The sequence below is a fragment of the Rana temporaria genome, chromosome 8 (assembly GCF_905171775.1).
Source record: "Rana temporaria chromosome 8, aRanTem1.1, whole genome shotgun sequence".
Taxonomy (NCBI): domain Eukaryota; kingdom Metazoa; phylum Chordata; class Amphibia; order Anura; family Ranidae; genus Rana; species Rana temporaria.
In genome coordinates this window covers 52,631,484-52,653,928 of record NC_053496.1, presented here as the reverse complement: position 1 = coordinate 52,653,928, position 22,445 = coordinate 52,631,484, and the positions used below count along the sequence as shown (strand labels likewise).

The 22,445-nt window shown below is 45.3% G+C and overlaps 1 protein-coding gene across 6 annotated transcripts in view; it reads left to right on the top strand.

Annotated features, from left to right (window-relative positions):
- Positions 1–22,445, top strand: part of EXOC6 (exocyst complex component 6) — a 369,989-nt gene that overhangs the window by 77,144 nt on the left and 270,400 nt on the right. For all 6 annotated transcript variants that reach the window (XM_040361791.1, XM_040361789.1, XM_040361790.1 and 3 more), the window contains exons 2-4: positions 9,359–9,530; positions 18,723–18,770; positions 21,819–21,909. In XM_040361791.1, the coding sequence (XP_040217725.1) occupies positions 9,359–9,530; positions 18,723–18,770; positions 21,819–21,909 (311 nt within the window). The remainder of the gene's footprint in view (positions 1–9,358; positions 9,531–18,722; positions 18,771–21,818; positions 21,910–22,445) is intronic.

Below are 22,445 nucleotides of genomic sequence, written 5' to 3'. Positions count from 1 at the left end.
TAAGATAAGGGAAAATTCCAATGCAAAGTGAACATACTTTACTCTGTTAACAAATCAACCCCATTGACATATACTGTTGCATTTTGGCCCGGATTCACGTAGAGCCGCGTAAAATTGTTAATGTATCTGATTTACATTACGCTTCCGCAACTTACACGGGCAAGTACTGTATTCTCAAAGCACTTGCTCCGTAAGTTGCGTCGGCGTAGCGTAAATCGGCCGGCGTAAGCCCGCCTAATTCAAATTTGGATCGGGGGGCGTGTTTTATGCAAAACTACTGTGACCCGACGTGATTGAAGTTTTTGACGTTTTTGCGGAACGGCGAATGCGCCGTCCGTGGAATTTCCCAGTGTGCATTGCTCCAAAGTACGCCGCAAGGACGTCATTGGTTTCGTCGTGAACGTAAATGACGTCCAGCCCCATTCACGGACGACTTGCGCAAAGGACGTAACTTTTTCAAATTTCGATGCGGGAACGACGGCCATACTTAACATTGACTGCGCCTCATATAGCAGGGGTAACTATACGCCGGGAAAAGCCTAACGTAAACGTCATAACTTTACTGCGTCGGCCGCGCGTACGTTCGGGAATTCGCGTATCTAGCTAATTTGCATACTCAACGCGGAATTCGACGGAAGCGCCACCTAGCGGTCAAAAAAAAAAATGCAGTTTAGATCCGACGGATCCGACTTACGCCTGTCGGATCTAATGGATATCTATGCGTAACTGATTCTAAGAATCAGTCGCATAGATACGACGGCGCAACGCAGAGATACGACGGCGTATCTTGGTTGTGAATCTGTGCCATAGTTCTTAGCCTAGTGTGCACCATTGTGGATCTATTGGATGTAGGTGACAGGTCCTCTTTGGAAACATCTATTTTTTGTGTGTGTGTGTTTTATACTCCAGGCTGGTAACATGACCATTTTATTATTGTTTTGTGACTTTTATGACACTTTGATATTGTGCAGTTTATTGAAGCCTTATCTTTGGATTATGTATTTAATTAAATTGTATGAAAGGTTTATTGCTTTAATAATATGGACAGACCGCCCTCCATGGCCGTCTATAGTGATTAGGCCGTGTCAGGTGTGTGTGTTCATCGCATACAACATCTACAACATGCCCCGCTGTTTACCCAATGACCCATCTACTGGCGTTCTGTCATTGAAAAATATGAGCTGGATCATCTATTGTTTATTGTCACAGGATGAAAACTTCCTGCGCTAATGAATAGAACGTGGAATGGGCAATTTTATTGCTTAGGACAGATTTGTTTTCCGATGGTACATAGCAGGCTGTGTTCTCACTCAGGATGATTTCTACATCTCATTTTTTATTTCTATAGCTTCTAGGGTTGTCCCGATACCGATACTGGATATGGGGGGACATGGCTGGATATGGGGGGAGACATGGCTGCATATGGGGGGGACATGGCTGCATATGGGGGGGACATGGCTGCATATGGGGGGACATGGCTGGATATGGGGGGGGACATGGCTGGATATGGGGGGGGGACATGGCTGCATCTGTGGGGGGACATGGCTGCATCTGTGGGGGGACATGGCTGCATCTGTGGGGGGACATGGCTGCATCTGTGGGGGGACATGGCTGCATTTGTGGGGGGACATGGCTGCATATGGGGAGAGACATGGCTGCATATGGGGGGACATGGCTGCATATGGGGGAGGACATGGCTGCATATGGGGGGGACATGGCTGCATATGGGGGGGACATGGCTGCATCTGTGGGGGGACATGGCTGCATTTGTGGGGGGACATGGCTGCATATGGGGAGAGACATGGCTGCATATGGGGGGACATGGCTGCATATGGGGGAGGACATGGCTGCATATGGGGGGGACATGGCTGCATATGGGGGGGACATGGCTGCATCTGTGGGGGGACATGGCTGCATTTGTGGGGGGACATGGCTGCATATGGGGTGAGACATGGCTGCATATGGGGGGACATGGCTGCATATGGGGGAGGACATGGCTGCATATGGGGGGACATGGCTGCATATGGGGGGGACATGGCTGCATATGGGGGGGACATGGCTGGATAATGGGGGGACATGGCTGGATAATGGGGGGACATGGCTGGATAATGGGGGGGACATGGCTGCATCTGGGGGGGACATGGCTGGATATGGGGGGAGGACATGGCTGGATATGGGGGGGGGCATGGCTGCATTTGGGGGGTGCATTTGGGGGGGACATGGGTGCATCTGTGGGCGGACATGGCTGCATTTTTGGGGGGACATGGCTGCATTTGGGGACACATTTAAAAAAAGTATCGGTATTCGGTATCGGCAAGTACTTGAAAAAAAGTATCGGTACTTGTACTCGGTCCTAAAAAAAGTGGTATCGGGACAACCCTAATAGCCTCACAGTGCTTAGGGGGGGAGGCAACCATCTTGAGCACACTTAGTTGAGGCAATTGACCTACCAGCACGTCGTTGGATTGTGGGAGGAAATCGCAATACCCGGAGGAAACCCACACAATCACAGGACAAACTCCATGTAGGTAGAACCAAGGACCCCAGTGCTGGAGAGGGAAGAAACACGAACCATTAAGCCACTGTGCTGCTATTGATATGAGTCACCTCTGATGAGTTTTTCTGACCCCAAGAGAAAAAAGGTGACAGGGGAGGGATCTCCAGCACACAGCCTATGATTGACAGCCTCAGCTCTGTTTCTATGTGCTGTGTGAAGTGTGTCCCTTCCCTCCAATTAGCTCTCAGAACTCCCCACCACTGAGCTCTGCAGTGTAACTTCAGCTCTCCGCCCCTATTTTTCTGACCTGTCAGACAAGCTTTATAAATGTTGGGCTTTGAATGGCTGTAGAGACGACAAGATAGCAGGTAAACGGGTACAACTTATGTAGGAGGATTCGTCTATCTCTGTGTATCACCTAAGGCCAATCACTTTGCTGGGTATATGTAAGAGCTCTATCACACTGGGGTGGTGGGGGCAGCAGCAGTAAAGCGCCGCTGTTATTCGGGTGGGAGCCGGGCGCTTTTAACCCCCTAGAAGGGGTTACAAAGGGGTTAAAAGTGCCCATGTAGCGCGGCTGCTGAAGCGGTTTGCAGGCATTTCAGCAGCCCTGCCCATGCATTCCAATGGCAGGCGGTGCGGTGGAGGAGCATACATCGTTCGCAAACCGCCCCAAAGATGCTGCTTGCAGGACTTTTTCTAACATCCTGCAAGCGCCCTGTCCCAGGCTCTCACACTGGGGCTGCATATGGGGTATTTTTCAGGCACTTTACAGACGCTATTTTTAGCCAAAAAGCGCCTAAAAAACGCCCCAGAGTGAAAGGGGTCTTAGTGTTTACAATCATTTTAACCACTTAAGGACCGCCGCCTGTAAATATAAGTCGGCAGAATGGCACGGCTGGGCAGATGGACGTACCGGCACGTCCTGTACATCTACCCAGCCGTGGGTCGCGCGCCCGCGACCCAGTCCGAAGCTCCGGGACCCGCAGACCCGATTGCCGCTGGGGTCCCACGATCGGTCCCCGGAACTAAAGAACGGGGAGAGCCGTGTGTAAACACGGCTTCCCCGTGCTTCACTGTGGCGGCTGCATCGATCGTGTCATCCCTTTTTAAAGGGAGACACAATTGATGACGTCACTCCTACAGCCACACCCCCCTACAGTTGTAAACACACTTCAGGTCACACATAACCCCATCAGCGCCCCCTGTGGTTAACTCCCAAACTGCAACTGTCATTTCCACAATAAACAATGCATTTTAAATGCATTTTTTGCTGTGAAAATGACAATGGTCCCAAAAATGTGTCAAAATTGTCTGAAGTGTCCGCCATAATGTCGCAGTCACGAAAAAAATCGCTGATCGCCACCATAAGAAGTGAAAAAAAAAAATTAATAAAAATGCAATAAAACTATCCCCTATTTTGTAAACGCTCTAAATTTTGCGCAAACCAATCGATAAATGCTTATTGCGATTTTTTTTTTTTTAACAAAAATAGGTAGAATACGTATCGGCCTAAACTGAAGAAAAAATATTTTTTTTTATATATTTTTGGGGGGATATTTATTATAGCAAAAAGTAAAAAATATTGATTTTTTTTCAAAATTGTTGCTCTATTTTTGTTTATAGCGCAAAAAATAAAAACCGCAGAGGTGATCAAATACCACCAAAAGAAAGCTCTATTTGTGGGGACAAAAGGACGATAGTTTTGTTTGGGAGCCACGTCGCACGACCGCGCAATTGTCGGTTAAAGCGACCCAGTGCCGAATCGCAAAAAGGGGCCTGGTCCTTTACCTGCATTTTGGTCCGGGGCTTAAGTGGTTAAAATTATAAGCTTATAAAAAAATTATTTTATTGATATTTTTAATATTAAAGCTCATATAAGATTTCTAAGCTAATGTTCGATGCAACATAAACTGATATATTGTTTATCTATTCAAGATAACACTGTCATTTTGTGTCACATGGTCGCTCTCTGGATTGTTGGTTGTTCTTTATTTTTATTTTTTTATATTTTTTTATTACCATCCATAAAAACGATAGAAAAATAAAAAAAAATGTCTTTTAAATATTCTACAGGTTTAATTCACCTTGTGATTTCTATAACATTCTCAATTGTTATAAAATATTGCACTTCACCCATTTTACCAGAAGATGGCGCCCTCTGGCTATCCATTGATAAGTTTGCACAAAGACTATATGACTTTTATCAGTTCAGTTTATGGATTATTTTATGTGATGTTAATTACTGATATTTATTAAAAAGCCCAACTAAACTTCATTGCTTGTTCTGTTTTTTAGAAAAATGTTTTTTATTGTGTCCTTTTTGCCCCTTCCATAGAGTGTTGTGTATTTTGTGATCTCCTATGTACAGCTTTCTCCAGTTATAAAAAGAATGAGCCGATTTGTCATTTTTCTGTTTGCATTATTTATATTTATATACCATTGGGAAGTATATTGATGTCCTTACTGAGCCCGGTCCTTTCATTGGCTGTTGGAGATGTGTTTTTTCCCTGTGCTCAGCCATATTCTTTGCTTTATACCTACTACAAATCTCATAGTCCATGTTCCTTCTTGGGAGCGAGCAACCAGGGCCGCCATCAGGGGGGTAAGGCAGTACACCTGTAAGGGGCCCGGATGGCAACCCCCTTTAAAAAATATATATAGATTTTTTATTAATATATTTTTATTTTATTTTTTATTAAGGGGCCAATTTTTTTTTAAGGTGTTGTCCGGAGGTCCCCAGGGGCCCATATGACCCCCCTTTTTTTACAATTTTTATATATATTTTTCTTTATTTCTCCTTTTTTTAGTAAAGGGCCCAACCGCTTCTCAGTTCACGGCAGCACCCCCCCCCCCCCCCGGGTTCTCTGCTCCAGGGCCCCATGCCGGAAGCTGTGTAAGGGGCCCCATAATTCCTGATGGCGGCCTTGCGAGCAACAGAGGGTGACTACGTTACTACAGTCTGTATAGCACAGTGTACAGAATAGGGCAGTTTGAAGTACACCATGTAAAGCACAGTGTACAGAATAGGGTAGTGTGGGGTATACCATGTATAGCACAGTATATAGAATGGGGTAGTGTGGGGTATGCCATGTATAGCACAGTGTATAGAATGGGGTAGTGTGGAGTATGCCATGTATAGCACAGTGTACAGAATGGGGCAGTGTGGGGTATGCCATGTATAGCACAGCGTATAGAATGGGGTAGTGTGGGGTATGCCATGTATAGCACAGTGTACATAATAGGGTAGTGTGGAGTATGCCATGTATAGCACAGTGTATAGAATGGAGTAGTGTGGGGTATACCATGTATACATGGCACACAGTGTACAGAATGGGGCAGTGTGGCATATGCCATGTATAGCACAGTGTACAGAATGGGGCAGTGTGGCATATGCCATGTATAGCACAGTGTACAGAATGGGGCAGTGTGGCATATGCCATGTATAGCACACCTTATCATTTACCCCAATACACTCAGCACACCACACCATGCACCCCTTTGCACTTGGCATGGTAATGAATTCATTCTTCATGCAGGGATAATAAAAATGATAGGAATATTAGAGATCGGCAAGGAAAGCAGTGTCCCTTACATATTCAAGGTGGGCATGCATTTCTAATGATAATGGAAATAAAAAACAATCCTCTCCTGCAGGGGGGTCGTTATTCCCAATAATACACTAGGACACCTTCACAGACTGGGAGACATGGAGCTCGTCATACACGGCTTGACAATCGGTTGATTCCCCCATCTGTGCTGAGAGTGGATGAAGGTCTCTACATTGCTGACTGTTGTGTTCCCCTGACTGATCCAATACAGAGGTGCTGCAAGACAGCGACTGCATCTTCTAGAATGAATGTGATAGAATGCAGTTGCTGTTCGGCCGATCATTTTCTACCTGGCTTTTGCTGCACTGGGCGGTGCTTGTAGGGTCACCTATGACTTGGATTTATGGATTGGAGGAAATTCAGCCATACACAGGTGATGATGATGGATGGACACAGACTGATGGATATTGGCAGACACAGATGAAGATGGATGAGTACAGACTGACAGACAATGAGGGACAGAGAAGGTGACAGACACCGAGGACTATGGTGACAGATGACTGGAGATTTATGTAAATGTAGGACAGGTCCTTTAACAGGCAGACACAATCTGACAAGCATGATGGACATACCTGAGTGACGACGTGACGCTCTGCCCACCTCAGATGGTCCATCAGACACACCTTGACCAATCCCCCCCCCCCCCCCCCCCCAGGCAATCCTCAGAATGGGTGAACAATGGGAACTGAAGAGGACAAAATCTAGTGCAGTTGTACATGGCAGCCAATCATCTTCCAGGTTTTATTATTAAAGCTTAGCTGAGTAAGCTGAAGTAAGAAGCTGATTGGCTACCATGCATGCTCTAGTTTTAGTAAATCAACGCCGATGTATTGTGATGACAAAATGTGGCATTCATTTATTTTACAGGAAATGTAGATGTATACAGGGGGGAGATTTACTAATACTGGAGCAGCTGTGCATTGTAGCCAATCAACTTCTAACACCAGCTTGTTCATTTAACCACTTTCCGCCCGGCCTATAGCAAAATGGCGGCCAGACGGTGGTTGTGTTATCCTGACTGGGCGTCATATGACGTCCAGCAGGATAACCGTGGGGGCACGCATCGCGACGATCGGTGGTGCAGTGTGTCAGTCTGACACACCACTACACCGATCTCGGTAAAGAGCGTCCGATGGAGGCTCTTTACCACGTGATCAGCCATGTCCAATCACGGCTGATCACGATGTAAACAGGAAGAGCCGTTGATCGGCTTTTCCTCACTCGCATCTGACAGATGGAAGTAGGGGAGAGCAGATCAGCTGCTGTCCTGACAGGGGGGTCTGTGCTGATTGTTTATCAGCGCAGCCCCTCCTCGGATCCCACCCGGGACCACCAGTATGGCCATCCACACTAGACCACCAAGTATGCCCCATACACACTGGACCACCAGGGAAATACAAATCTGTGCCCAGGCAGCTGCCAATCAATACCCAGGCACTGCCGATCAATGCCTACCACTGCCAGTGCCGCATATCAGTGCTGCGTATCAGTGCCACGTATCAGTGCCCAGCAGTAAGTACCCATCTTTGTAGCCTTTCAGTGCCCACCAGTGCCACCCATAAGTGCCCGTCAGTGCCCACTCACAATGCCTACCACTGCCAGTGCCGCATATCAGTGCTGTGTATCAGTGCCCATCGGTGCCACGTATCAGTGCCCAGCAGTAAGTACCCATCTTTGTAGCCTACCAGTGCCACCCATAAGTGCCCATCAGTGCCGCCTATCAATGCCAATCAGCGCCATCTACCAGTGCCCATCAGTGCTGCATATCAGTGCCCATCATCGGTGCCCATCAGTGCCCGCTCATTGGTGCCACCTCATCGGTGCCGCCTTAATAGTGCCTATTGGTGAAGGAGAAAACTTACTTATTTACAACATTTTATAACAGAAACAAAAATAAAACTTTTTTTTTTCTGTCTTTTTTTTTATTTGTTTAGCAAAAAATGAAAACTGCAGAGGTGATCAAATACCACCAAAAGAAAGCTATTTGTGGGAACAAAATGATAAAAATCCTGTTTGGGTACAGTGTAGCATGACTGCGCAATTGTCATTCAAACAGCGATGGCACAGAAAGCTGAAAAATTGGCTTGGGCAGGAAGGGGGGTAAGTGCCTGGTATTGAAGTGGTTAAGCTTTGACAATAAAACCTGGAAGCTGATTGGTCTCTATGCGGAGCTGCACCAGATTTTGCACTCTCCAGTTATATTAAATCAACCCCACAGTATGAACAAAATACATAGGGCCAGATTCAGGTACAAATACGTTACGCTGCGGCGGCGTAACGTATCCCATTTACGTTACACCGCCGCAGGTTTACAGCGTAAGTGCCTGATTCACAAAGCTCTTACCTGTAAACTTGCGGCGGTGTAACGTAAATCCGCTCTGCGCAAGCCCGCCTAATTCAAATGGGGCGGGCACCATTTAAATTGGGCGCGTTCCGGCGCCGAGCGTTCTGCGCGTGCTCCATTAGGAAATTTCCCGACGTGCTTTGCGCGAATTTAAGGCGCCCCAACGTATTTTTTGAACGGCGATGTGCGTTACGTTGTTTCGTATTCCCGGACGTCTTACGCAAAAAACAAATTTGAAATTCGACGCGGGAACGACTGCCATACTTTAACATGGCTGTTCTAAATGTAAGCCATGAAAAAGCAGGCCTAAGTTTGCGACGGGAAAAAACGACTAGCGACGACGTAAGAGATTGCGACGAACGCGCGTATCTTTATGGATCACTGTAATCAGCTAATTTGCATACCCGACGCTGGAAAACGACGCAAACTCCACCCAGCGGCCGCCGGAAAATTACACCTAGGATCCGAAGGCGTACGAAGCCGTACGCCTGTCGGATCTTAGCCAAAAGCCGTCGTATCTTTTTTGTGAATTACAAATAAAGATACGACGCGGCAAATTTGAAAATACGCCGGAGAATCAGTAGATACTCCGGTGTATTTACTCTGTGAATCTGCCCCATATTTTTTAATTGTTAAAAAAATAAATAAAAAAGCCACATCTCATCTGGTAATGTATGATTGACCGCTGAACTGAACGCCAAGATTCTGACCACTTTGAACCCTCATCTCCCCTTCCCAATGTACAATAAATATTTTTTTTTACAATGAATGCCTTGTTATTAATTTGGGTTTTCTATCCTTGTGATGCCATCAGCTCCGTCACTAAAGTTTATGGCGCAGAGAATATCCAGGCATCAAAGTGACTTTTACCGTGTCAGTAACCACATACGTCTTATGTCTCCACAGCTCTGTCTATGATGACCAGCCAAATGCCCACCAAAGATTTATGGAAAAGCTGGACACCCGGATTCGTAATCATGACCGGGAAATTGAAAAAATGTGCAATTTTCACCATCAGGGATTTGTGGATGCAATTAACGAACTCCTAAAAGTGAGGGCTGATGCTGAAAAGCTTAAGGTGAGGATTCTTCTATTTTCCCCTCTCTGCTAAAGGGGTTGTAAAGGTAAAAAAAAATTCCCCCTTTAATAGCTTCCTTTAGCTTAGTGCAGTCCTCCTTCACTTTCCTCATCCTTCCATTTTGCTTTTAAATGTCCTTATTTCTTCTGAGAAATCCTCACTTCCTGTTCTTCTGTCTGTAACTCCACACAGTAATGCAAGGCTTTCTCCCTGGTGTGGAGTGTTGTGCTCGCCCCCTCCCTTAGACTACAGGAGAGTCAGGACACTCTCAACGTTGCAGATAGAGAAAGGAGCTGTGTGTTAGTGGGCGTCCTGACTCTCCAGTAGTCCAAGGGAGGGGGCGAGCATGAGTAAGGACAAATGGTTGATGTAGCAATTACTTCTTAGAATCTATATTCCCTTAGCTCAGGCATGCATGCAGGAAGGGGTGCTTAGCTGAGATAAAACCCTCCTTCTCTCCCAAAGACTCCTGGGATGTATGACATCATTTGCCTAGGCCTGAAAAATAGGAAGTAACTAAAGAAAGGTAAAAACACGATCGGAATTTCCGATTAAAAAAGTCCATTCCGACCCTGTGTGGGCCCCATAGGACTTTTTCCCATCCGTGTTTAGAAATAGAACATGTTTTATTTTTTTCCGATGGGGAAAAAAAAAAACGATAGGAAATTCCTATCGTCTGTGTGCAACTCCGACGAAGAAAAAACCCACGCATGCTCAGAATCAAGTCGCACATGCTCAGAAGTAGGGTTGTCCCGATACCACTTTTTTATATAACCGAGTACAATTACCGATACTTTTTTCATGTACCCGCCGATACCGAATACCAATGTTTTTTTTTTAAATGTGTCCCCAAATGCAGCAATGTCCCCCACAAATGCAGCCATGTGGCTATACAATAAAATCTATACTTGGGGTGCAGTGAAGCCTCCACTGATCAATATAATTCAATGTCCATGTTGTGCATAAGCCCTGCCCCTCCCCCTTTGCATTGTGACGTGTTATCTTGGTAACAGGGTCACTTTAATCCCATTCTTCTACACTTGTGGTATATACAGCTTCATCCCCCCTCCACCCTCTTCCAGCACTGACACCGCAATGTAAACACACACTCACCCGCTCAGCTCTCTTAGCATGCTGGCCTCACCCAACAATCTACAGCTGGCTATAGGCTCAGCCAATAACAAGCCTGTCTGCTTAGATAGACACAGCTCTTCGCCAATCGCAGCGCAGTCCATGCATAGGCGGAGTCAAGCAAGAAAGACGCACTGTGTATGGTGCTGCTCAACGGGGGAGGGGCTATATATGACTAGGCGCGGCGGGGGAACACACCGCTATTCAAATGAAAGCTGTATTGTTCCCCGCGCTTATCAACTAGACTGCGGCGGCGGCGGGGGGGAGGTCTTGGCTTTATCTTTGAGGACTGCTCTGCTCCGCTCTCTGCCGCCCCTCTCTGCCCGCTCTCTGTCAGGAAAAAAAAAAGTATCGGGCGAAGCATCGGGAACATTTGCACGAGTACAAGTACTCGCGCAAATGCTCAGTATCGGTTCCCGATACTAGTATCGGTATCGGGACAACCTTACTCAGAAGCATTGAACTTAATTTTTCTCGGCTCGTCGTCGTGGTGTTTTACGTCACCGCATTTTGGACGGTCGGAATTTGGTTATGCAAGACAGCTTCAACGGAATTCCGACGAAAAATTCCATCGGATTTTAGGCCATCAGAAAATCCGATCGTGTGTACGGGGCATAAGATGCACCGAAATTTCAGCAGCCGAAGATTGTGTTTTCGTCATTTTGTTGTTGTCTGTGATTATTATTATAATTATTATTATACAGGATCTATATAGTGCCAACAGTTTGCCAGCGCTTTACAACATGGGGGCAGACAGTACAGTTACACAATACAATTCTATACAGGAGAAATCAGATGGCGGTGATGGAAACATGATAATCAAGCCTATTGTTTATATTTTGTGGATGTTTTTAGACAAATATTAATAATTAAGTTATTTTATTAAGTTGCTGGTATCCTCATTGTAGCCCAAAAATCTAGATGTACGCTATGTAATATCTAACAGCCTTCAGTTGCCACTGTAACCTGCAGATGGCAGTGTGACCCTATTAAATGTATTTTATTTATTTACAGCATTTCTATAGAGCTGAAATGTTACGCAGCGCTTTAAATATTGTACATGCACATCGACCCCTGCCCTTAAGGAGCTTCCAATCTAAGGTCTCTCCCTCACATACAAATATACATATACTAGTTCCAATTTACGCAAGAAGCCAATTATCCTACCAGCATGGCTTCTGAGCGTGGGAGGAAACCGGAGTACCCAGAGGAAAGGGTGAACATTCAAACTCTATGCAGGTGGCATCTTGGTTGGGATTAAAAGCAATGCCCCTAATGGGGGAGGGCAGAAGTACTAACTGCTAAGCCACTGTAAATTTATCACATACAATTACAGCATAAAAAAACAATAATAGATGAATTGAAATAACAATATTAAGTAAATAAAATAACGATAAACTTTTTTAATAAAATGTACTTTTTTTTGTCAGTCTATAGTATATAAAGAATGGTTTTTCGTTAAAAAAGCATACAATATAATAGCTGAATATGTCCTTAAAGCAGGGGTGTCCAAACTTTTTTCAAAGAGGGCCAGATTTGATGAAGTGAACATGCGCAAGAGCCGACCATTTTGCCTGAGATTCTTTGAACCATTAAAATTCGGTCTAAGTGTGTTCCTCCGAGCACCAATACACGGCCCAACAAGAATTCTCCTGCCTTTGTGGCTGTGTGTGGTAAAGAGATGAGCTTGGGCGTGTTATTTGGATATACCGGGCCAGATCCACGTAGCGCGGCGTAATTTTAGGCAGGCGTATCGTAGTAACGCTACGCCACCGCAACTTTGAGAGGCAAGTGCTGTATTCACAAAGCACTTGCCTCTAAAGTTACGGCGGCGTGGCGTAAATCTGCCGGCGTAAGGGCGCGGAATTCAAATGATAAAGATGTGGGCGTGTTTTATGTTAATTCTACATGACCCCAAGTAAATGACGTATTTTTTGAACGGCGCATGCGCCGTCCGTAGGGGTATCCCAGTGCGCATGCTCGAAATCACGCCGCAAATAGTCAATGCTTTTGACGTGAACGTAATTTATGCAAATCCCTATTCACGAACGTTTTACACAAACGACGTACACGACGGAAAATTTAACGCTGGCCCGACGTCCATACTTAACATTGCATACGCCTCATAGAGCAGGGGTAACGTTCCGCCGAAAAAAGCCTTACGTAACCGACGTAAAATATTCGCTGGCCGGACGTACGTTTGTGAATTGGCGTATCTAGCTAATTTGCATACTCGACGCGGAAATCAACGGAAGCGCCACCTGGCGGCCAGCGTAAATATGCACCTTAGATCCGACGGCGTACTAAGACGTACGTCAGTCGGATCTAGCCCAGCTTCAGGCGTATCTTGTTTTGTGGATACAAAACAAAGATACGCCGGAGCATCCTAGAAGTTAGGCGACGTATCAATAGATACGCCGACGTAACTTCTTTGTGGATCTGGGCCACCATATTTATCAGCGTATAACACGCACCTTCACGTTATGAGGGAAGTTTCAGGAAAAAAAAATGTAAATAAAGAACTGTGAAGCAAAATAAGGGTCATTGACCATCAATGCAGCCCAATCAGTGCCCATCTGCAGCCTCGCCATTGCCATGAATGCAGCCTCGCCATTGCCATGAATGCAGCCTCGCCATTGCCCATCTGCAGCTTCGGCTGTTTACACAGCAGCCTCTTTAATACAATGTCCCGCCTCCGATGATAGACAGAGGAGTCCTCCAATGGCAGCCAAGGAGACGAGACTTCCTATTACAGCGTAAACAGGAGATTCTCTTGTATGTAATTTGACAGCACTCGTTCCCCTCCTCCCTGTCCCCTCTGAGGCAGCGCCGATAAATACAGTGTATATCCAAATTACCAGGGGGGCCACATTCAACTGGAACGGGGGCCGCAATTGGCCCCCGGGCTGGACTTTGGACATACCTGCCTTAAAGCAATGTAATAATTTTTTTGGGCAAGTTAATCATAGTTAGAAGCAAGTTAATTATCAAAACCTGATGCAGCTAAATGTGGCATCTAGGCTTCATTGGCGCCTGGTCATCATCGGATTAAAAGCATGCAAACACCCTTGTTAACTGCTGCAGAGCTGTTTTGTATCCCAAACGTATCCTCAACTGCTACCAAAAATCAATGAATTGTGAATAGCTGCACAAGTAGTTAACATGAATTACTCAGTCTTTGCACATGTTAAAGCGGAGTTCCACTAGTTTTTCACTGTCAGCAGCTGCAAAAAGTGTAGCTTCTGACTTTTAATAAACACACTCCCCTGTCTCAGGGTCCAGCGATGCAGCCACCCCAAGCCCCCACTCTCTCCCCCGCCTCACCCCGGCGCCGGCATCACTAGTGTGGGCACCCAGCTGTGACAGCTTGCGGCTTCACAGCCCAGTGCTCGCGCCCTGAATGGCTGCGCAATCTTTTGGGACCTGTGATGTATCCGAGAAGATTGCAGGGAGGGAGGGGGAGAGAAGGAGTCGCTTAGGCCTCGCGAGCAGAATTTAAATTTAGGTACCCCCCCCCCCACCCACACAAAAAAATGACATGCCAAATGTTGCATGTCAGGGGGTTAGAAGTCCTTAAAAGCTGAAGTTCCACTTTTGGGTGGAACTCCGCTTTAAGTTGGCTGCAGACTTTGCACAGTTGGTGGAACTTAAAGGGTAACTCCACTTTCGTGGAAAAAATAAATAGCAAATAAAGAAAAGAATAATATGGCGTATACAATTCCGACACAAGTCATATTGTAATTGAAATTTATTAAAAATTACCTTTCCTTTTTAATCCGCAGCCACTGCAATTTTCTGTAAATGCAATCCAATATGGCTACTTGGATTTGTTCTGTACTCAGTCTGTACTGACCACCCCCCAGAAACACATTTTCCTGCTTGTGTGATTGGCTCACTCATTTTTCCCACAAGTCTGCCTAAGATACAAGTCAGATTTCAGGCATCCCCTGCAACAAAAATGTTGTTTTTGGTGAGACTCTCCCTGAAGGAACATGTGTAAAGGGATGCAGGCCCAGCAGATTTCCCCATTAGTGCTCTGCAGGTGCACAGTTGATAGATAATTATGAAACCACTCCCATTAGACCCACTCATTACAGAGGTACATACAGGGATTTCTTCAGAGTAACAAAAGGTAGGAATCTGTAACAAAGGTTGTGATAATCCTGGCAATGTACATAGAATGTTTTTTTTCTCAACAAAAGTGCAGTTAGGCCCCTTTCACACTGGGGCGATGGGTACGTCGGCGGGAAAGCGCCGCTATTTTTTCGGCAGCGCTTTACCGTCAATTTCGCGGAGCTATTCGCCTGCTAGCGGGGTGCTTTTAACCCTCGCTAGCGGACGAAAAAGGGTTAAAACCTCCTGCAAAGTGGCGCTTTGCCGGTGGTATAGCCACGCTGCCCATTCATTTCAATGGGCAGGAGTGGTGGAGGAGTGGTATACACACTGCTCCTTCACCGCTCCAAAGATGCTGCTTGCAGAACTTTTTTTACCTTCCTGCCAGCGCACCGCTCTAGTGTGTAAGCCCTCACTGGAGTGTGAGGAGCGGCTCTTTCAGGGCGCTTTGCAGGCGCTATTTTTTAGCATTTAGGGCGCCTGCAAAGCGCCTCAGTGTGAAAGGGGTCTTACGCTTTAAGAACAGGTTTGGAAAAGACTTGTTTCATCTATGTGACACTCACTCTTCCACCATCTGTAGATAAAAGCATTCAGGCAAAATTTCTACTAGTTAAGTTTGACTGTTGTTCAATGGCAACATATAGAATGATTGGCACCTTGAATTCCTTTCTTCTCTCCCCTTGTTCATGGCTTGGAAAATGGGCATTTGAATGTGTGTTAGGGTTGCCACCCATCTGGGATTCACCCGGCACGCAGAATGCTCCCCATTCATTCACTGTCCTGTGCAGCTGAGGCGGCAGAGAAAGGAAATCTCTGTCCTCTGTCCCTTTCTCTGTTCTACAGTACCAATGCTGTGCCTGTGACAGGGGGACTGCCCCCCAAAGAACACACTGATCAGATGCAGATCGGATTCTGGTTTTCCAGCATGCCCATTCGTCAGAAGCCAGTCGTGAGATTGGATTCTGTAGAACAGACCGCTGTGCACATGGGCCAAAAGTCGACCAGTTCCTGCTGACGTTGAACTATGAGTAAACATCAAGTAAGTTGTATAAAGCCTTGTCTAATATCAAAACAGAGGGGCCCATCCAGCTCATCTCCGAGATCAGCAGGAACAAAGAAGAGGTAGGTGGCCACACACTTCTACACTTTATTGATACATATCAAAAATAGAAAAATGAAATCATGACAGCACTACGAGCACAAGGAGATGAATGTTAACGTGTTTCATGCAAAATATAATGCCTACTCATAACCGTATTGGCAACCTTATGGAGTGGGTGGCCATCTACATCTAATTTGTTCCAGTTTCTGCTGAACCGGCCGATTTCTGTATAGTGTAGTAGATTTTAGCCCTAGTGTTACAGAGTCTTCTACCTCATACACACGACCGTTTTTCACGACGAGAAAACCGCCATTTTTTATATTGGTCGAGAAAACCGGTGGTGTGTATGCACCCTATCAGTTTTCTTGATGAAATTGAAACCAGCTCTCTTTTTTTCTTGTCTTGTTTCACGTCAGTCTTTTTCTCGTCATGAAAAACGGTCGTGTGTATGCTTTTCCGAGGGGAAAAAAAACACGCATTCTCAGAATCACGTATGAGACGGGAGCACTCGTTCTGGTAAAACTAGCGTTCGTAATGGAGATAGCACATTCGTCATGCAGTAACGGACTGAAAAGCACAAGGCTGAAAAGCGCGAATCGGGACTAGGGGGGGGGGGAGGGAGTTAAGGGGAGGAGATACCCTTCTGGGGGTTCCCCCTCCCCTTTTTTTGGGGGGGGGGGGTTTGGTTTTGTTTTGTTTGGTATTGTGGAAGGGGTGGGGGAACAGGGGAATGAAGATAAGGAATTATAAGCACTGAGGCTGGAGGGGGAGCGGAGGGGGTCAAAGATAATATGTAAGGCCATGGGAGAGCGTCACCCCATGACCGGACATTAGGAAATATGAGGTTGTTTTGAGTGGATCAAAGGCCCCCTCCATGGGGTTCCCCCCTTTGCCACAAGTTGATGTTGGAAACCAATGGCCCATTGCCCCACTCTCGACTCTGAAGAGAAAGAGGGGAGGGTGGGAGTTAATGGGGGGGGGGGGAAGTATGGATCTCAATGGTAGGAATACCTCTGTTTAGCTTTCTTTCTTTTTCTTCTGTTGTTGAGATTAATGAAAAGAGAGGTTATGTTTAGATAATTGATTTTATACTGATCTCTTGTGTTAAGATGAATGTCATTCCTTATGTTCTGTATAAATGAAGGAAACATTTTTGGAAAAATAAAGAAATTGAAAAAAGAAAAGCGCGAATCGTCTCTCACCAAACTTTTACTAACACAAGGATCAGCAAAAGCAGCCCAAAGGGTGGCGCCATTTGAAAGGAACTTTATAGTCCCGTCGTACTTGTTGTATGTCACCGCGCTTTGGTTGGACGTTTTTTTGCATGAACGTGTGTATGCAAGTCAGGCTGGAGAGGAATCACGTTGTGAAAAATGACAGGTTTTTGAACGTCAGGAAAAACGGTCGTGTGTACGCGGCATTAGCTGAATGAACCACCAAATAGACCCCCCCCCCTTTTTTAATGACAAATTGTCCTGGGAACCTGGTCCTTGAGGTTCAAATGTGCTTGGGTACGGTATGTACACCCTAGTGTGAGAACACTCTTTAATGAACAAATTTTGGATCATGAATAGAATCTTTAATGGTTTCAAAAAATTTGATGTCCTTAGAAATCTCTGTGTGGCCAATTACCTGCTGACTGCATGGCACTGATGTATATGGGAACAAGTAGAACCCCTCTTTTTCCTAGCCTTGCCCAGTAATAATAAAATCCTCATTAGCTCACTATCTTTTCCATTGTTCCAATCCAAGCAATGTTTTTTTGCACGTACATGGACGGTCCCTTGTGTAGGTCAACACCTGCACATCAATAGTCTTGAGCCCCCGTTTTTATCAAGAAGAACATTTGTTCTGCAGGTGCGTCAATGTCGCTGTCAAGTTTTAGCAAAACACACAAAACATTTTTTCCTCTTTTCATTTCCTTCCAGCAGGCCCTGCCAAATTACATTTGTACCCATTGGGAGCCAGCTAGGATTTTCAATTACGTGTGGGATACCGCTGGTAATTGTGCTTTAGTGTTTTAGCTTTTTAGAAAGATTACGCTTCGTCTTCCAGAGAAGTGTTAGGAACTTGAGCAGAGGTCACACCGTACCCAACCCTTTTAGCTCTTTTTACACTTCTGAAGAACACAAATGTGGGCAGCAGACAAGTCGAGCGCAGTTCAGCAGAGCCTGTGATTGGCAAAGCATTATCTAAATGATATTCAGATAACAGGGGACAAAACGCAGCGTCAATGAGGTCATTGAACATCATTGTTCTGAAATTAATGAGATTTTGAATCCATCCGAATGCGCTTCCTTATTACGATGACCTAATGGGTCACTCAATATGTGGGAAAATATGAGGTCGCGCTCTGGCTGCACCTGCAGCATGAAAAAAAATCTTGCTGGGGTTTGTAGATTTTCACTTTTGATGTGAATCAGCCACCCAATGTTTGCATTCAGCAAAGTATGAATGTTTAATTACAAGAAAAATGCCATCGCCATCTTTCGCGGACAATGAATGGAGCATAGACCTCATTGAGGTTATCAAAAAGGGACCAGTGGCCAATTGGGTCAATGATTTGAATTGTTTGACAGACCCACAGGAACAAGAAGAGTTCAAAAATCCCAAGTAAATTTGAGAAGTTTGCCACGGAATCTGTTAGTCCGAACTGTCAGAAGTAATTAAAGGCAACAAAAGGCCTTTGTGGTTAAAAGTTCAAGTTCAAACTGTAGAGTTAATTTGAATTTGCCCTGCTTTGTTCTAAGTTCCTCATGAATCATGATCTGATTACAAGGGTGAGCAGTTACATTAGAGCACTGTGTGCTTATTTCTCTAACCAAGGCAAAATCTTTTTTTTAAAGGTCCAGGTTACTGATACCAACCGAGGATTTCAGGAAGCTGGGAAGGAGGTAAGACGTGCACTTGTTATTTATTACTTCTTCATAAAGGATTGATATGTTTCGTAGCTCTGGACCCAAAAATAGGCCTGATTTCACTTAGGTTCTCCCACCCAAGCATCTTTTAGGTCTCCTTGACCCCAAATTTGTGTGACCATTTTAAATACGCCCATAGTTTTATCTGCATGCGATGAAAGTGCGTCTGTCATTTTCTCAGCCAAAAGGCAAGGGGCTAGATTCAGGTAGGGGCACGCATTGTTACGGCGGCGCAGCGTATCGTATTTAGTAAGTTAGAGAGGCAAGTGCTGTATTCACAAAGCACTTGCCTCCTAAGTTACGGCGGCATAGCATAAATGGGGCCGGCGTAAGCGCGCGTAATTCAGATGAGGGGCGTGTTTTATGTTAATTCTTGGTGACCCGACGCCGTCCGTGGAATTTCCCAGTGTGCATTGCTCCAAAGTACGCCGCAAGGACGTCATTGGTTTCGACGTGAACGGAAATTACGTCCAGCCCCATTCACGGACGAGTTACGCAAACGACGTAAATTTTTCAAATTTCGACGCGGGAACGACGGCCATACTTAACATTGCGTGCACCTCCTAATAGCAGGAGTAACCTTACGCCGAAAAAGCCTAACGTAAACGACGTAAAAAAATAGCGCCGGGCGTACGTAAATTTGTGAATCGGCGTATCTAGGTCATTTGCATATTCTACGCCGAAAACGACGGAAGCGCCACCTAGCTGCCAGCGTAAATATGCACCCTAAGATACGACGGTGTAAGAGACTTACGCCAGTCGGATCTTAGGCTAATGTCGGCGTATCTTGCTTTCTGAATACAGAAAAAAGATACGCCGGCGCAGCTTTGAATTTACGCGGCGTATCTATAGATATGCCGGCGTAATTTAATGCTGAATCTGGCCCAAGGTAGGCAGTGCCCTTGCCATTTCATTATGAAGGATTTATTGTATGGTGAAGTGTTATTTTAAGCTTCACTTGTCGAAGACAGGTATCCTGCCCCCCTCCCCCCCAAAAAGTGCCAATTGTGGCACTGAAGGGGGGAGGAATAAGATGAGCGGAAGTTCCACCTTAGGGTGGAACTCCGCTTTAAGGACCGGCCCCTGTATATTTACATCGGCAGAATGGCACGGACAGGCAAATCGACATAAATATACAGCAGTTTAAATTTGACGCTGTGTGGGCACGTGTGCTCCTGCCACGAGGTCCGTGATCGCGCCCACAGGCCCCGTGGACTTGATGTCTGCCGGTGTCCCGCGATCGTGTGTCACGGTTCTGCAGAACGGGGGATGCCTGTGTAAACAAGCATCTCCCTGTTCTGCCTAGTGACACTGACACTGATCGTCTGCTCTCTCTCATCGGGATCAGCGATCAGTGATGTGTCACAGTAAGCCCTGCCCCCACACAGTTAGAATCACTCCCTAGGACACACTTAACCCCTTCCTCGCCCCCTAGTGGTTAACCTCTTCCATGCCAGTCACATTTATACAGTTATCAGTGCATTTTTATAGCACTGATCGCTGTATAAATGTGAATGGTTCCAAAATAGCCCCAAAAGTGTCCCATGTGTCCGCCATAATATCGCAGTCACGATAAAAATCGCTGATCACCACCATTACTAGTAAAAAGTATTTTTGTATTTTGTAGACACTATGGGGTAGATTCAGAGAGAAGATACGACGGCGTATCTCCTGATACGCTGTCGTATCTTTGAGTCCGGCCGGTCGTATCTATGCGCCTGATTCATAGAATCAGATACGCCTAGATTTGACTAAGATCCGACCGACGTAAGTCTCTTACGCCGTCGGATCTAACTGCATATTTACGCTGGCCTCTAGGGGCGTGTACGCTGATTTACGCTTAGAATATGTAAATCAGCTAGATACGCGAATTCACGAACGTACGCCCGGCCGACGCAGTACATTTATGACGTTTTCGTAAGGCTTTTCCCGGCGTATAGTTACCCCTGCTATATGAGGCGTATCCTATGTTAAGTATGGCCATCGTTCCCACGTCGAATTTTAAAAAGTTACGTTGTTTGCGTAAGTCGTCAGTGAATGGGGCTGGACGTCATTTGAGTTCACGTCGAATTCAATGACGTCCTTGCGGTGCAATGCACACTGGGAAATTCCACGGACGGCGCATGCGCCGTTCGGGAAAAACGTCAATCACGTCAGGTCAAGCCTGATTTAAATAACACACGCCCACCTCTTCAGAATTTGAATTAGGCGGGCTTACGCCAGGCTATTTACGCTATGCCACCGCAACTTTCTTTTAAGAATACGGCACTTGTCTGTAAAAGTTGCGGCGGCGTAACGTTAATAGGATACCTTACGCCCGCACAAAGAAGGGCCATTCTACCTAATTCTACCCCTATAACTTTTGCGCAAACCAATCAATAAACGCTTATTGCGATATTTTTTTTACCAAAAATACTTTGAAGAATACGTATCGGCCTAAACTGAGGAAAAATAAATTTTTTATATATTTTGGGGGGATATTTATTATAGCAACAAATAAAAAATATAGTTTTTTTTCAAAATTAAAGCTCTATTTTTGTTTATAGCGCAAAAAATAAAAACCGCAGAGGTGATCAAATACCACCAAAAGAAAGCTCTATTTCTGGTGAAAAAATTATGTCAATTTTGTTGGGGAGCCACGTCGCACGACCGCACAATTGTCAGTTAAAGCGACACAGTGCCGAATCACAAAAAGTGCTTTGGGCAGCCAAATTGTCCGGGGCTGAAGTGGTTAAAGACAGGGTTATGAGGGGGTTGGCTTAGCATTCTGTAGACTACTATACAATCCTGTCCTCAATGAACTCCATGAAAAAAATGTTATATTAAGTAAAAAATCTTTTTTACTTGCCACTTTTCTCTTATTTTCTTCCTGGGAATCTGTTTAATTGATCACTCATCTAATGTACTTTCAGCAGTCAAACAGGTGCATAAAATGTGTGCTGATTCATGTCTGGATCCAAGCTCTGCATGGCAGCACTAAAGGCTGAATGTCTTTTATTATAACGTTTTCTTTATATATACCAGGTCATTGCCAAGACAGAAGATATCATTAGATGCAGAATACAGCAGAGAAATATTGCAACTGTGGTTGATAGGCTGCAGTTGTGCCTTCCGGGTAAGTAGTATTCTGTACTACTATATTACTGTATGTTTGTAACATTATTGGACGGGTCCCATGATTTTTTTTTACTGAGTATTATAAATTAGCTAAGAAGTCAGCAATTAGCTTGTAGAGAAGATAAGTATGGATGACTCAATAATGGATGTTTGAAGTCATTAAAGAAATAATTGTGTAAATCCAGATTTATTGCATGATTGGGAAAATACTGTCTAAAAAGTTGGCGAATCTCTGTATAAAAAACAGCTGTTCACTTTTACTGATAAGAACACTTAACAAATGTAATTTGGACTTATGTCTTTTTACACCCACTGACTTCTGATAAGATCCATTCACTAAAAACAGACAGATTGGGATCTGTTTGCCATCCATATAGCGGATCGGATGGCAGTTGGGGGTAAACGGACCGGTGGTCCATTTACATTGGACTGCCCATAGAGGAGGGTGGGCTATGTGTCGGCTCTGCATAAGCAGAATGGACCTACCACCTGTCTTCTCAGCAGGGATATCAGCAGACAGATCCCGCCGTGTGG